The 17350-nt window shown below is 37.3% G+C and overlaps 1 protein-coding gene across 2 annotated transcripts in view; it reads left to right on the top strand.

Moving 5' to 3' along the window:
* The window catches only part of rif1 (replication timing regulatory factor 1), an 89428-nt gene that overhangs the window by 12424 nt on the left and 59654 nt on the right, over positions 1-17350 (top strand). For both annotated transcript variants that reach the window (XM_084310221.1, XM_084310222.1), the window contains exons 4-6: positions 10736-10832; positions 10956-11086; positions 11241-11335. In XM_084310221.1, coding sequence (XP_084166347.1) covers positions 10736-10832; positions 10956-11086; positions 11241-11335 — 323 coding nt within the window. The remainder of the gene's footprint in view (positions 1-10735; positions 10833-10955; positions 11087-11240; positions 11336-17350) is intronic.

The raw sequence follows: 17350 nt of genomic DNA on the forward strand, positions 1-17350 counted from the left end.
CTTCATGAAACTGCCATGGTTGTACTTAGTACCTCTTAGACTACTTGTACAAATTATATGAAATATTTTTACTGTGTACTTTTTGAGTAATTTGAGTTTCAAAGTCCTCAGAATCAGCATTTTCGACTAACTTTGATGTGGTATAAAAAAAGATTTTCCCATAAGCACTTTATGAAACTGCCATGGTTGTACTTAGTACCTCTTAGACTACTTGTACAAATTATATGAAATATTTTTACTGTGTACTTTTTGAGTAATTTGAGTTTCAAAGTCCCCAGAATCAGCATTTTCGACTAACTTTGATGTGGGATAAAAAAAGATTTTCCCATAAGCACTTTATGAAACTGCCATGGTTGTACTTAGTACCTCTTAGACTACTTGTACAAATTATATGAAATATTTTTACTGTGTACTTTTTGAGTAATTTCAGTTTTAAAGTCCTCAGAATCAGCATTTTCGACTAACTTTGATGTGGGATAAAAAAAGATTTTCCCATAAGCACTTTATGAAACTGCCATGGTTGTACTTAGTACCTCTTAGACTACTTGTACAAATTATATGAAATATTTTTACTGTGTACTTTTTGAGTAATTTCAGTTTCAAAGTCCTCAGAATCAGCATTTTCGACTAACTTTGATGTTGGATAAAAACAATTCTTCCCATAAGCACTTTATGAAACTGCCATGGTTGTACTTAGTACCTCTTAGACTACCTGTACAAATTATATGAAATATTTTTACTGTGTACTTTTTGAGTAATTTCAGTTTTAAAGTCCTCAGAATCAGCATTTTCGACTAACTTTGATGTGGGATAAAAAAAGATTTTCCCATAAGCACTTTATGAAACTGCCATGGTTGTACTTAGTACCTCTTAGACTACTTGTACAAATTATATGAAATATTTTTACTGTGTACTTTTTGAGTAATTTCAGTTTTAAAGTCCTCAGAATCAGCATTTTCGACTAACTTTGATGTGGGATAAAAAAAGATTTTCCCATAAGCACTTTATGAAACTGCCATGGTTGTACTTAGTACCTCTTAGACTACTTGTACAAATTATATGAAATATTTTTACTGTGTACTTTTTGAGTAATTTGAGTTTCAAAGTCCCCAGAATCAGCATTTTCGACTAACTTTGATGTGGGATAAAAAAAGATTTTCCCATAAGCACTTTATGAAACTGCCATGGTTGTACTTAGTACCTCTTAGACTACCTGTACAAATTATATGAAATATTTTTACTGTGTACTTTTTGAGTAATTTGAGTTTCAAAGTCCTCAGAATCAGCATTTTCGACTAACTTTGATGTGGTATAAAAAAAGATTTTCCCATAAGCACTTTATGAAACTGCCATGGTTGTACTTAGTACCTCTTAGACTACCTGTACAAATTATATGAAATATTTTTACTGTGTACTTTTTGAGTAATTTCAGTTTTAAAGTCCTCAGAATTTATTAAAGTACCCCCAAGAAATAAAAATATTTCATATAATTTGTACAAGTAGTCTAAGAGGTACTAAGTACAACCATGGCAGTTTCATAAAGTGCTTATGGGAAAATCTTTTTTTATACCACATCAAAGTTAGTCGAAAATGCTGATTCTGAGGACTTTAAAACTGAAATTACTCAAAAAGTACACAGTAAAAATATTTCATATAATTTGTACAGGTAGTCTAAGAGGTACTAAGTACAACCATGGCAGTTTCATAAAGTGCTTATGGGAAGAATTGTTTTTATCCAACATCAAAGTTAGTCGAAAATGCTGATTCTGAGGACTTTGAAACTCAAATTACTCAAAAAGTACACAGTAAAAATATTTCATATAATTTGTACAAGTAGTCTAAGAGGTACTAAGTACAACCATGGCAGTTTCATAAAGTGCTTATGGGAAAATCTTTTTTTATCCCACATCAAAGTTAGTCGAAAATGCTGATTCTGAGGACTTTAAAACTGAAATTACTTAAAAAGTACACAGTAAAAATATTTCATATAATTTGTACAGGTAGTCTAAGAGGTACTAAGTACAACCATGGCAGTTTCATAAAGTGCTTATGGGAAAATCTTTTTTTATACCACATCAAAGTTAGTCGAAAATGCTGATTCTGAGGACTTTGAAACTGAAATTACTCAAAGTACACAGTAAAAATATTTCATATAATTTGTACAAGTAGTCTAAGAGGTACTAAGTACAACCATGGCAGTTTCATAAAGTGCTTATGGGAAAATCTTTTTTTATCCCACATCAAAGTTAGTCGAAAATGCTGATTCTGAGGACTTTAAAACTGAAATTACTCAAAAAGTACACAGTAAAAATATTTCATATAATTTGTACAGGTAGTCTAAGAGGTACTAAGTACAACCATGGCAGTTTCATAAAGTGCTTATGGGAAGAATTGTTTTTATCCAACATCAAAGTTAGTCGAAAATGCTGATTCTGAGGACTTTGAAACTGAAATTACTCAAAAAGTACACAGTAAAAATATTTCATATAATTTGTACAGGTAGTCTAAGAGGTACTAAGTACAACCATGGCAGTTTCATAAAGTGCTTATGGGAAAATCTTTTTTTATCCCACATCAAAGTTAGTCGAAAATGCTGATTCTGAGGACTTTAAAACTGAAATTACTCAAAGTACACAGTAAAAATATTTCATATAATTTGTACAAGTAGTCTAAGAGGTACTAAGTACAACCATGGCAGTTTCATAAAGTGCTTATGGGAAAATCTTTTTTTATACCACATCAAAGTTAGTCGAAAATGCTGATTCTGAGGACTTTGAAACTCAAATTACTCAAAAAGTACACAGTAAAAATATTTCATATAATTTGTACAGGTAGTCTAAGAGGTACTAAGTACAACCATGGCAGTTTCATAAAGTGCTTATGGGAAAATCTTTTTTTATCCCACATCAAAGTTAGTCGAAAATGCTGATTCTGGGGATTTTGAAACTCAAATTACTCAAAAAGTACACAGTAAAAATATTTCATATAATTTGTACAAGTAGTCTAAGAGGTACTAAGTACAACCATGGCAGTTTCATAAAGTGCTTATGGGAAAATCTTTTTTTATCCCACATCAAAGTTAGTCGAAAATGCTGATTCTGAGGACTTTGAAACTGAAATTACTCAAAAAGTACACAGTAAAAATATTTCATATAATTTGTACAAGTAGTCTAAGAGGTACTAAGTACAACCATGGCAGTTTCATAAAGTGCTTATGGGAAAATCTTTTTTTATCCCACATCAAAGTTAGTCGAAAATGCTGATTCTGAGGACTTTAAAACTGAAATTACTCAAAAAGTACACAGTAAAAATATTTCATATAATTTGTACAGGTAGTCTAAGAGGTACTAAGTACAACCATGGCAGTTTCATAAAGTGCTTATGGGAAGAATTGTTTTTATCCAACATCAAAGTTAGTCGAAAATGCTGATTCTGAGGACTTTGAAACTCAAAAAGTACACAGTAAAAAAATTTCATATAATTTGTACAAGTAGTCTAAGAGGTACTAAGTACAACCATGGCAGTTTCATAAAGTGCTTATGGGAAAATCTTTTTTTATCCCACATCAAAGTTAGTCGAAAATGCTGATTCTGAGGACTTTAAAACTGAAATTACTTAAAAAGTACACAGTAAAAATATTTCATATAATTTGTACAGGTAGTCTAAGAGGTACTAAGTACAACCATGGCAGTTTCATAAAGTGCTTATGGGAAGAATTGTTTTTATCCAACATCAAAGTTAGTCGAAAATGCTGATTCTGAGGACTTTGAAACTGAAATTACTCAAAAAGTACACAGTAAAAATATTTCATATAATATGTACAAGTAGTCTAAGAGGTACTAAGTACAACCATGGCAGTTTCATAAAGTGCTTATGGGAAAATCTTTTTTTATCCCACATCAAAGTTAGTCGAAAATGCTGATTCTGAGGACTTTAAAACTGAAATTACTCAAAAAGTACACAGTAAAAATATTTCATATAATTTGTACAGGTAGTCTAAGAGGTACTAAGTACAACCATGGCAGTTTCATAAAGTGCTTATGGGAAGAATTGTTTTTATCCAACATCAAAGTTAGTCGAAAATGCTGATTCTGAGGACTTTGAAACTCAAATTACTCAAAAAGTACACAGTAAAAATATTTCATATAATTTGTACAAGTAGTCTAAGAGGTACTAAGTACAACCATGGCAGTTTCATAAAGTGCTTATGGGAAAATCTTTTTTTATCCCACATCAAAGTTAGTCGAAAATGCTGATTCTGAGGACTTTAAAACTGAAATTACTTAAAAAGTACACAGTAAAAATATTTCATATAATTTGTACAGGTAGTCTAAGAGGTACTAAGTACAACCATGGCAGTTTCATAAAGTGCTTATGGGAAGAATTGTTTTTATCCAACATCAAAGTTAGTCGAAAATGCTGATTCTGAGGACTTTGAAACTGAAATTACTCAAAAAGTACACAGTAAAAATATTTCATATAATTTGTACAAGTAGTCTAAGAGGTACTAAGTACAACCATGGCAGTTTCATAAAGTGCTTATGGGAAAATCTTTTTTTATACCACATCAAAGTTAGTCGAAAATGCTGATTCTGAGGACTTTGAAACTGAAATTACTCAAAGTACACAGTAAAAATATTTCATATAATTTGTACAAGTAGTCTAAGAGGTACTAAGTACAACCATGGCAGTTTCATAAAGTGCTTATGGGAAAATCTTTTTTTATCCCACATCAAAGTTAGTCGAAAATGCTGATTCTGAGGACTTTAAAACTGAAATTACTCAAAGTACACAGTAAAAATATTTCATATAATTTGTACAGGTAGTCTAAGAGGTACTAAGTACAACCATGGCAGTTTCATAAAGTGCTTATGGGAAGAATTGTTTTTATCCAACATCAAAGTTAGTCGAAAATGCTGATTCTGAGGACTTTGAAACTGAAATTACTCAAAAAGTACACAGTAAAAATATTTCATATAATTTGTACAAGTAGTCTAAGAGGTACTAAGTACAACCATGGCAGTTTCATAAAGTGCTTATGGGAAAATCTTTTTTTATCCCACATCAAAGTTAGTCGAAAATGCTGATTCTGAGGACTTTAAAACTGAAATTACTCAAAAAGTACACAGTAAAAATATTTCATATAATTTGTACAAGTAGTCTAAGAGGTACTAAGTACAACCATGGCAGTTTCATAAAGTGCTTATGGGAAAATCTTTTTTTATCCCACATCAAAGTTAGTCGAAAATGCTGATTCTGAGGACTTTGAAACTCAAATTACTCAAAAAGTACACAGTAAAAATATTTCATATAATTTGTACAGGTAGTCTAAGAGGTACTAAGTACAACCATGGCAGTTTCATAAAGTGCTTATGGGAAAATCCTTTTTTATCCCACATCAAAGTTAGTCGAAAATGCTGATTCTGGGGACTTTGAAACTCAAATTACTCAAAAAGTACACAGTAAAAATATTTCATATAATTTGTACAAGTAGTCTAAGAGGTACTAAGTACAACCATGGCAGTTTCATAAAGTGCTTATGGGAAAATCTTTTTTTATCCCACATCAAAGTTAGTCGAAAATGCTGATTCTGAGGACTTTAAAACTGAAATTACTCAAAAAGTACACAGTAAAAATATTTCATATAATTTGTACAAGTAGTCTAAGAGGTACTAAGTACAACCATGGCAGTTTCATAAAGTGCTTATGGGAAGAATTGTTTTTATCCCACATCAAAGTTAGTCGAAAATGCTGATTCTGAGGACTTTGAAACTCAAATTACTCAAAAAGTACACAGTAAAAATATTTCATATAATTTGTACAAGTAGTCTAAGAGGTACTAAGTACAACCATGGCAGTTTCATAAAGTGCTTATGGGAAAATCTTTTTTTATCCCACATCAAAGTTAGTCGAAAATGCTGATTCTGAGGACTTTAAAACTGAAATTACTCAAAAAGTACACAGTAAAAATATTTCATATAATTTGTACAAGTAGTCTAAGAGGTACTAAGTACAACCATGGCAGTTTCATAAAGTGCTTATGGGAAAATCTTTTTTTATACCACATCAAAGTTAGTCGAAAATGCTGATTCTGAGGACTTTGAAACTCAAATTACTCAAAAAGTACACAGTAAAAATATTTCATATAATTTGTACAGGTAGTCTAAGAGGTACTAAGTACAACCATGGCAGTTTCATAAAGTGCTTATGGGAAAATCTTTTTTTATCCCACATCAAAGTTAGTCGAAAATGCTGATTCTGGGGACTTTGAAACTCAAATTACTCAAAAAGTACACAGTAAAAATATTTCATATAATTTGTACAAGTAGTCTAAGAGGTACTAAGTACAACCATGGCAGTTTCATAAAGTGCTTATGGGAAAATCTTTTTTTATCCCACATCAAAGTTAGTCGAAAATGCTGATTCTGAGGACTTTAAAACTGAAATTACTCAAAAAGTACACAGTAAAAATATTTCATATAATTTGTACAAGTAGTCTAAGAGGTACTAAGTACAACCATGGCAGTTTCATAAAGTGCTTATGGGAAAATCTTTTTTTATCCCACATCAAAGTTAGTCGAAAATGCTGATTCTGAGGACTTTAAAACTGAAATTACTCAAAAAGTACACAGTAAAAATATTTCATATAATTTGTACAGGTAGTCTAAGAGGTACTAAGTACAACCATGGCAGTTTCATAAAGTGCTTATGGGAAGAATTGTTTTTATCCAACATCAAAGTTAGTCGAAAATGCTGATTCTGAGGACTTTGAAACTCAAATTACTCAAAAAGTACACAGTAAAAATATTTCATATAATTTGTACAAGTAGTCTAAGAGGTACTAAGTACAACCATGGCAGTTTCATAAAGTGCTTAAGGGAAAATCTTTTTTTATCCCACATCAAAGTTAGTCGAAAATGCTGATTCTGAGGACTTTAAAACTGAAATTACTCAAAAAGTACACAGTAAAAATATTTCATATAATTTGTACAAGTAGTCTAAGAGGTACTAAGTACAACCATGGCAGTTTCATAAAGTGCTTATGGGAAAATCTTTTTTTATACCACATCAAAGTTAGTCGAAAATGCTGATTCTGAGGACTTTGAAACTGAAATTACTCAAAAAGTACACAGTAAAAATATTTCATATAATTTGTACAAGTAGTCTAAGAGGTACTAAGTACAACCATGGCAGTTTCATAAAGTGCTTATGGGAAAATCTTTTTTTATCCCACATCAAAGTTAGTCGAAAATGCTGATTCTGAGGACTTTAAAACTGAAATTACTCAAAAAGTACACAGTAAAAATATTTCATATAATTTGTACAGGTAGTCTAAGAGGTACTAAGTACAACCATGGCAGTTTCATAAAGTGCTTATGGGAAGAATTGTTTTTATCCAACATCAAAGTTAGTCGAAAATGCTGATTCTGAGGACTTTGAAACTGAAATTACTCAAAAAGTACACAGTAAAAATATTTCATATAATTTGTACAAGTAGTCTAAGAGGTACTAAGTACAACCATGGCAGTTTCATAAAGTGCTTATGGGAAAATCTTTTTTTATCCCACATCAAAGTTAGTCGAAAATGCTGATTCTGAGGACTTTAAAACTGAAATTACTCAAAAAGTACACAGTAAAAATATTTCATATAATTTGTACAAGTAGTCTAAGAGGTACTAAGTACAACCATGGCAGTTTCATAAAGTGCTTATGGGAAAATCTTTTTTTATACCACATCAAAGTTAGTCGAAAATGCTGATTCTGAGGACTTTGAAACTCAAATTACTCAAAAAGTACACAGTAAAAATATTTCATATAATTTGTACAGGTAGTCTAAGAGGTACTAAGTACAACCATGGCAGTTTCATAAAGTGCTTATGGGAAAATCTTTTTTTATCCCACATCAAAGTTAGTCGAAAATACTCATTGTTCTATAAAAAGGACTTTGAAACTCAAATTACTCAAAGTACACAGTAAAAGTAGTTAATATTATTTGTGCAAGTAGTCTTGAGAAGTATTAAGTACAAACATGGCAGTGTAATAAACTACTTATGAAATAATAGAAATTAACCACATGCCATCCTTTACTTTGAAATCCTCACCGGAAGTGTTCCTCTGTGGAATTGTCTGTAGCTTTAGTTTAGTGATCGAATATACTGCGCGTCCTATTGATTCGATGTTCAATAATACTGCACATACGAAACGTCCTATTGATTAGACTAAACGTCCTATTGATTCGATGCGCATTCAATGTCATATTAAGTATTTCTGTAAGATCTACTTGTGAGACTGTGTTCAAAAGTCACGTCGGTTCATTACAACAGCGTCCCAGGCTTGTTTTAATGCATTACCGTAAACCTTGAACTAATCGCGCACTCGAAAAACAAGAGCGGCTCACTTGACCACGCAAAAGCAAAAGACGGCTCACTTGACCGCAGTACTGAAGGGGCACTGGTTCCGCCTCATTAAAACAAACGCGCAAATAGCAATTAATCGCGCCCGTCAAAATCATTGCATTCATTTTAATTATCGCAGCAATTAATCGATTTATTGCTTATCGCGGCAGGCCTAGTCCTAACCCAACCCCCTCCAATGTACAGTAAATGTCCTAACCCAATAATACACGAGACCCTCTTCTTGGTACCAAGTAAGGTTTCGTCGATAATCCAATGTACAGTTACCCCCCCACCCCACCCCACCTACCCAACCCCCCCCCCCCCCACCCCACCCACTCAACCACCTCCAATGTACAGTTTCCCCCCCTACCCAACCTCCTCCAATGTACAGTTTCTTCGTCAAATGTATATACTCTCTTTTTTACTCTTTTTGTATCACAAACGGTACTGTATTTGTAAATCTGGTATGTCATAAATGTATAGATGTAGCAGTACTGTATCTGTATGTATGTCATATATATTATGATGATTTGAAAATGGGGTCCCTGATGTAAACAAGACGAAAGTCTTTCTCTGGTCTGCATCCCCTTAACAATTGTGTGTATTGAGCTGTACTATATTGTACCCATTCTGCAATCTGTTAATAAAATGTTCAATCAATCAATGTTGATAGGTTAGAACAGCCACATCACCCATGATGACAGGTTAGAACAGTTTCATCGCCAATGTTACCAGGTTATAAACGGCCACACCACCCATGTTACCAGGTTATATACAGCCGTTTGTTTCGAGTGGTTTGAGAGGTTGAGTGGCCAGGGGAATTGGATTTTTACTAGGGATGCCCCGATCATGTTTTTTGCCACCGATACCGATCACCGATCGTCGTGAGCCATATCGGCTGATACCGATCCGATACAGATCGTTTTTGATTAAAAAGAAATTAAAAATTATTTTATATAATTTTTTTTTATAAAATATATATATTATATAATTAGACTTGTACTTGTATTATCTGCGAGACATCGCCACCACGCAACAAGCTCCACTGTCTGTGTGTACTCTAGTAGCCTGCAGCTACGCCCAGGATTCTCCGGAGGTGCAGCTGGACCCTATTGATCATATTCAACAACATGCCCTGAGCTCGAATACGCATCGAATGAGTGTTATAAAACATTGATATCAGGAGCTATCTGTGGCTACTGCTGGCCGGCTATATAACATTGATACAGCGCCTCTGTGAACTATTTAGTTCAGTGGGACATTTCGTTTTGAACAGTGAGCTGGCGTCAGCTAACATGAGCTAGCTGAGGTATCATACACGTCTCTACTAGAGTTTGCTGGAGCGTTTGTTGATGTCAGGAGCTATCGGTAGCTGGCCGGCTAGATACCGTTCGGTTAGACAATGCCTCATCATGTATTGGACTGGAAGTGAATGGTTGACTGGGTCATTTTGTAACGGTAACTAACGTTAGCTAAGGGAGACGCCGTCCTCCCGGCTCCCGTCCCACTAGACTAGACTACTAGACCCGTGTTTACATGCGCGCGGGAGGGGCTGGAGGGAGGAGCAGACGCCGCACAGCTCCCGGTGTCTGAGACAGAACTCAGCGAGACGAGCGAGTGAGATCGGGTTTGACGATCGGTGAAAATAAAGCATTATCACCGATCACCGATCGCATATATATACTGATTATCGGCCGATAACGATCGGTGGCCGATCGATCGGGGCATCCCTGATTTTTACCAATCCACAATCCAAACACAAACTAATGGGAAACCCCAGCAGCAACATTTGATTGTATCTTTGGCGCGACATGTCTTGTTTACTTTGGGAACGCTTGTAAACACTGGAGGAAAACGCATGTATTCTGGGTTCCAGCAAGTGAGGAAAGTTCCCAAAAGATTATTTATCTACAAATAAAACTCCCAAGAATATACACGATGTGAATATAACCTTTTTTATGGTAAAAAAAAGTAGTGGATTTGGACTTTAAGCTCATAGGTATTCAAGTCTACATTATCCTGTGTCACTGTTTGATGTGAACTTTAGGGCTTTCCTTGACTAAATGAAGTCTCAGTCGACTAACAGTCATAGGATTGAATTATTGCCTAGCTGCAAATTTATGTAATCATGCAAAATGACCTTTTTTCAAATGTAGTGCATATATATATAAAAAAAAATCTTATTTGGTTTATCTTTAGTCTGTTCTCCAGGAAATGAATTCTGCACAAAGTAATATAGGCCCTAAAGTTTTAAGTCAACGTAACGACTGATGAGTAAACTCGTCAGTAGGAGGGGCGCAGCACTAGTGAACTTGTTTATCATACTGTCCCGTCTCTAGACTCACATCAGCAGTCCAAATGCTGAGCTGAGCCAGGCGGCCCTGCAGTCTCTGGGCATCTGTGTCTACCACTCTAACGTCGTCTCTGCGATCCAAGGTACGGAGTTTTACAGAAAACATGTTTTTATTTAGACTTATTAGACATGTTTCCATGAAACCCCACTATGTGAACGGCCTTCATCGTGAACTCTGATCATCTTGGCAACTTGTCACTTTTCAGCGAGCTTTGCAGAGGAGATATTGTCAGAGCTGTGTTCTTTGGTGATGACATCAAGGGATAAGAACACATGTACCAGGGCGTTATGGGTCATCTCCAAACAGAGCTTCCCTCCGGAAGTGGTCACCAAAAAGGTGAGCGCAAAGATCTTTAAAATTTTTATAGGAAGTCCAAATCTTAATTTATGTAAAGCTTCCGACTTTGGCGACTAATCGGTTAGTTGGTCAACAAACCTGTGTTGTTAACCGATGCTGCAGGTGTATTAATGCATGTTGACTGGCTCCCCAGGTGGCATCTATACTCTGTACTCTGGACAGTGTGAGGACCAGAGAGGACATCCAGTCGGTTATAATGGAGCACGAGGCCTTAAGCGTTGTCATAAGGTAATCTAACTCAACGAGCAACCACTGTTAATCACACTATACTTTCTTTCCCTTAGGGGTGTGCACAGATAACCGCTTTGCCGGCTAACCACTTACCGTAATTTTCGCACTATAAGCCGCACCTGAATATAAGCCGCAGCAGCTAAATTGAATGATGTGTACATATATAAGCCGCACTGGACTATAAGCCGCAGGTGTTTTAATGTTTAATTACAGTCTTCCTACCATCATTGGGACACAATACTGTTGGACAAATAACAAGAATTAACTAATTTACAAGTTGTATTAAGTTTAGCAAATAAGGGAACAGATAAATAACATTTCAATGCAGTCAAAAAAGCAATATTTCGATTTTTACATTTTCGGGTTTGGTCACGTCGAGTCACATATAAGCCGCACCGTTATATAAGCCACAGGGTCGAAAAATGGGGGGAAAAGGTGCGGCTTATAGTCAGAAAATTACGGTATTTTAAATTAAGCGGATATTCATAACTGTTAATTTGGATATTCGTTTTATGGGGCGAATATGTACAAATAAAAGTTTAAAGTGAACACAACGGTGCAATGAGCAGATCTAGTAGTAGAAGCACCAGGCTTTCAGCCCTTGTCCAGCAGTCGGATCGAGCCCTGCGATGTTAGGGCTGCCCACTACTTCCATTAGATATCTGCAATGAGACGCATACACTAAACCTAGTAACTCAAACGATTATATAGTCTATGCTGCATATAATACTTTCTTTACTACAATCTGATCTGATTGTGGAAGGCATGTCACTACATAAAACTAATTGAAAGTCTTTCGAGGTCTAAGGAAAGCTAAGAAAATATCCATCTATCTGTCTCGCTATCCTCGGCCATGTGCTCCATTTCCCCCCCCCCCCCCCCCCCCCCCCCCAGCAGGGGGTTGCCCGTCCTCTACCAGCTTGTGCTCTGTTCTCGCTGCTCAGACCCCAACTGAACTCCTTGGAAGAATCAACAGCTCTCTCTGTGGACTGAGGCGGCGGTTACACCTTTCGTTTCATTTTCGTTTCATTGTCTGATGAATTTCGCCGCAACGTGGCAGCCTTGAGTCACACTTTCGTTTTTGTCACCTGGGCACAGTGACAGGGCTGTACGCTAAGCTTTTTCACTAGGGGCACACTTGCCCCTAAATGAGAAATTTAGGGGCAAAAAATATTTTTTAGGGGCACATTTTTAAATAACAATTTTACCATTATTTATATCGATTGTTTTTGATTAAAAAAAATAGAAAAAAATTATTTTATATAATTTCTTTTTAATAAAATATATATATTATATAATCATACTTGTAGTTGTATTATCTGCGAGACATCGCCACCACGCAACTAGTCAAAATGCTCGCTATATGCAACCAGCTCCACTGTCTGTGTGTACTCGAGTAGCCTCCAGCTACGGCCAGGATTCTCCGGAGGTGCAGCTGGACCCTATACTGTAGCCTCCAGCTACAGCCAGGATTCTCCGGCGCTGCAGCTGGACCCTATTGACTATATTCAGCGTGCCCTCAGCTCGAATACGCATCGAGTCAGTGTTATAAGACATTGATATCAGGAGCTATCTGAACTATTTAGTTTAATGGGACGTTTCGTTTTGAACAGTAAGCTAACGCGAGCTATCATGCACTACTATAGACTTGCTGGAGCATTTGTTGATATCAGTAGCTAGCGGCTGGCAGGCTCACCGAGGTGACGTCCCAGTGTCCCACTAGAGACTAGTGTTTACAACAGCCACGGGTGCGCTGGAGGAGGAGGCGCAGCAGACGCCGCAGCTCTCTCAGTGTGTCTTGAGTTCAGTTCGGCTCACTATAGGAGGTCAAACGCGTCAAATATGAAGCAATACTAACTTTACTTTTCTTCATAGCTAAATCAGCCAGTCTATCAGAGTGAGTGCTCAGTCGATTGTTCCCGCTGATCATACCTGCTGAGTGCTCACTGCTCAGCTCGCGTGAGTGACGGCATCGCGTCATCACACGCCTTGGATAATTTAGGAGTGAAATGCGAATGCAAGGCTTGAAAGCACTACTCGCAAGCCCGCCCCCAGATAATATTTACCAATCGCAACGGCCAATTAAAGGGGCAATTCGCGACCATCTCGTCGCACTGTACAGCCCTGAGTGATGTAGTACACTGCCAAAGCAGTAGGTGGCAGTAGGTGGCGAACATGAAGGCAATTTCAACCAATCAGAACTTGAATGTGCCAATACACTTCCTGGAAGTTCCTGCAAAAGAAAATGTCAACAAGGTGCCTATGAGCGCCACCATCTTGCATATTTACCCAATGCAGCAATTCTTTTTCAGCAAAGCCTAATAAAAGTGCAATAAACAAAACGGATACATTCACTGTGTTCTGCCTGTCATTTGTTGATGAAACAAAACTAACATCAACACAAGTGACCACCAAGAGCGGATAGTTTAGTCTAAAAAAAGATCGGTAGCTACATTGTTAGCTGCATGCTAACGTCAATGGAGTATGCCATTATAACAGTATAGCATTGTGGCTAGAAGCTAACGTTAGCTCACGCTAGTTAGCCAGCACCATATGATATCGGGAGCTATCAGTAGTTAGATAACATTAGAGACAACGCTGTGTGTATTAAACAAAGGTGAATAGATGACTGGGCCATTTTGTTTAATGCTTGTTAAGTTGAAAGAGGAGCTTTGAGCTAACAGGGTCTGATAGCTAATGCTAGCTCATGTTAGCCAGTGGTAATGCTAGCAGAATGAATGGATGTAAACTTTATTTAACATATTGCATAATGGGTACAATACAATACGGCTCAATACAAACAATTGTTAAGGGAATGCAGACTGTTGTAGCTTGGACTGGGGTCCTTATAACAATAACTTGACAACACATGGTAGCTGCAGCTATTTGGGACACAGGGACACGGAGCTGGGAGCTCTGTCCCAAACACACACACACCCACACACACAAACTCTGTTGTCACCGGAGGGCACGCAGATGGTATCTACTGCGCATGGGCGTTTTCGCAACAACGGCTCTGTGAAGGCTACACGGCTGTTGTCGGCGCGTTTTTTAGGGATTCTCCAAAACGCAAACACAATTTAGCGTTTCAGCCGTATCCACCAAAAAACGCCAAAAAACGCATTTCTGTGTAAAAGGGACATGAAACGTATTCAAAAACGTATAAAAACGAGCACAAAAACACTGTGTAACCCCTGCTTGAGTGTTCCCCTCAGTCTTCCCCGACTGCTCTGTCTACTGAACATTATCTCTTTAAAGGGGAACTCCACCATTTTGGGAAATTAGCTTATTTAACATCTTCCCTGGAGTTAGACAAGAAGATACATACCTTTTTTGTCTCTGTGCGTGCATTTTAGCTTTGGGAATAGACGCTCCGTTAGCATAGCTTAGCTTCATCACTGGAAGTGAGGCAGGACAGTAGCCTTACAGTGCCTTACAGTGTATTGCAAGGTCTGACATTGACCAAATTTGATATGCATGACCTTGGTGGGCTCTAGGTCAACTCCTGAAAAGGGGGTCAATGTCAGACCTTGCAATCAAAAGTTAGGGGGCGCACTGAAATTATGGCAAGGGTTATTAGCCCCCTAACTTTTGATTGCAAAGTCTGACATTGACCCCCTTTTCAGGAGTTGACCTAGAGCCCACCAAGGTCATGCATATCAAGTTTGGTCAATGTCAGACCTTGCAATACACTGTAAGGCACTGTAAGGCTACTGTCCTGCCTCACTTCCAGTGATGAAGCTAAGCTATGCTAACGGAGCGTCTATTCCCAAAGCTAAAATGCATGCACAGAGACAAAAAAGGTATGTATCTTCTTGTCTAACTCCAGGGAAGATGTTAAATAAGCTAATTTCCCAAAATGTTGGAGTTCCCCTTTAAGGAATGTGGCCCTGAGCCGGGCATGTGTTTTAACACACAGGCCATAGCCACCTTTAAACTCCAGTTTAGGGAAAGCCCTGGATATAGGTATTTACATACGCAATTCACTTTTTTATAAACCACGAAAACAAGCCATATCTTTTGAGGAATGGAGGCTGAATGGAGACGGACAACGGCGGTAGAGAACGGCCTGGCTGTATTTCCTGAGTTTTGCCCGGCAGCCATTGACTCCGTGCCTAATGACGATGGATGGATCCCCTTCCCTAGTCAAGAAACGACGTGGAATTATTTGGCCAATTTCTAGTTTTAACCCTCTGGAGTCTAGCTGAAGCGCTTCTCTTCCTCAGAATATTCTCTTTTTTTTTGTTACATAATGTAAAATTACAGATTCATACCTTCAAAATAAGCCATCAATTGTCAAATTTGAGACGATAGTTTTCAATCCATGTCCTATCAAACATTCTGGTAAAATCCTAACTACTTTTCAGGATGGACTTGAACAGGATCCGAGTTCATTCAGCTATCTGATGAGAGAACTACACTCCCAGAATTCAATGTGATAATTGTCACTAGAACCATTTCACACCTGGAGCAAAGGCCCAGTCGTTCCTTTGTTATTCCAGTGAATGGACCCAGCAGGAGGCCTAGCCTAGCGACAAGCGGCCACTACATAGTTGGGTATTGTATCCATACAATACCCAACATATGCACAATTACCATGATTTTACTGTGTTTATAGTGTATTTTAGAGAGAGAGAGAAAGAGAAAGAGAACGACCTGTACCTGACTGTTCTTCATAATTTTCTGATTGCACTCATTGTTTATGTCCTTTGTATGAGGCTTCCTTGTGCAGTTCAGAGAAAGTGAGAGAGGGAGAGAGAGGGGGAGAAAAGGGGAGATAAGGAGAGAGAGAGGATATATAGGGAGAGAAAGAAAGAGATAGAGGGGGAGAGAGAGGGATATAGAGGAAGAGAAAGAAAGAGGGAGATACAGAGGAGAGATGGAGGGAGAGAGAGGGAGATAGGGAGATATAGATAGACACACACACACACACATTGCTTGGCAGTAATAGTATATTGTTGTATAGTAATATTATACAATGAGTGCAGGTCTGGAAGGTTCTGCTATGACATCACTACTATGACAACACAACGTTCCAGAATGTACTAACCTACACTGTAGCATATCACATTGTGTGCCGCCATAAGCCTACTGAGCGCACCTTTCTACTCTAGATAGAGAGCGGTCATCACCGTGATGCGCGCTTGAATGAACTGCGAGATAACTCGTAACTCGTACACACACGCACTCTGTCTCTGCCATACAGTAGTTATGTTGTTTTAGCGCGACGTGGGTATATACACGGGCGAGGATGAAAAGCATGTTGGACTACTTTTAATTCATAAGTTAACGTTCCGTCGGGTCCGCGTGTATTCTCGAGAATGATAATAATAATAATGCAGGACCTCTTCAGATTATATTATCAACGACAGACAATGAGAAACACAACCCCCCCCCCCCCCCCCTCTCGCGCTGAAGAATATGCATATTGGATCACTCGGTGATTAACACCTATGCGCTGTTTGTGTGTGCGCGCGTGCATGTACGTGACGCGTTGTAGTTCGGGGAATACAGGGATCATTTAGAACTATACAATTTAGAACTATACAATTTAGCAAGAATTAAACATATTTACAAGTCGTATTATGTTTAGCAAGTAAGGATACATATAGATTACACTATATGCACTCGAAATTGTCTTTGTTCTATTTTTACAGATTTCTGAAAAACGGGACTTCCTGAGCATTTGTGAGATTTAAATCCTTTTGTTCTCCGCCCACGGGTGCAATAAGCCCTGTCGACTCCTAAGGGTTTAATAGGCTGGAAAAACGCAAAATAAATCATGAACGTTTAGAAAAGGTGTGGATATTCACTACCATATTCACTTTGCATTGCTTACCCTTGAGAAAGACTATGTTCCACTAATTATTCATATTATTCTGTAGGACTGGAATAATAATAAAAAAAGATAACTGTATATAAGATATAGACCTAAACTGAAGAGCTGTATTCTCATCCTGACGTACTGTAGCAGGAAAAACGTGTTGTAAAATGACATTACTTAACGTCTTC

Source organism: Notolepis coatsorum (genome assembly GCF_963971535.1).
Source record: "Notolepis coatsorum genome assembly, chromosome: 3".
Taxonomy (NCBI): domain Eukaryota; kingdom Metazoa; phylum Chordata; class Actinopteri; order Aulopiformes; family Paralepididae; genus Notolepis; species Notolepis coatsorum.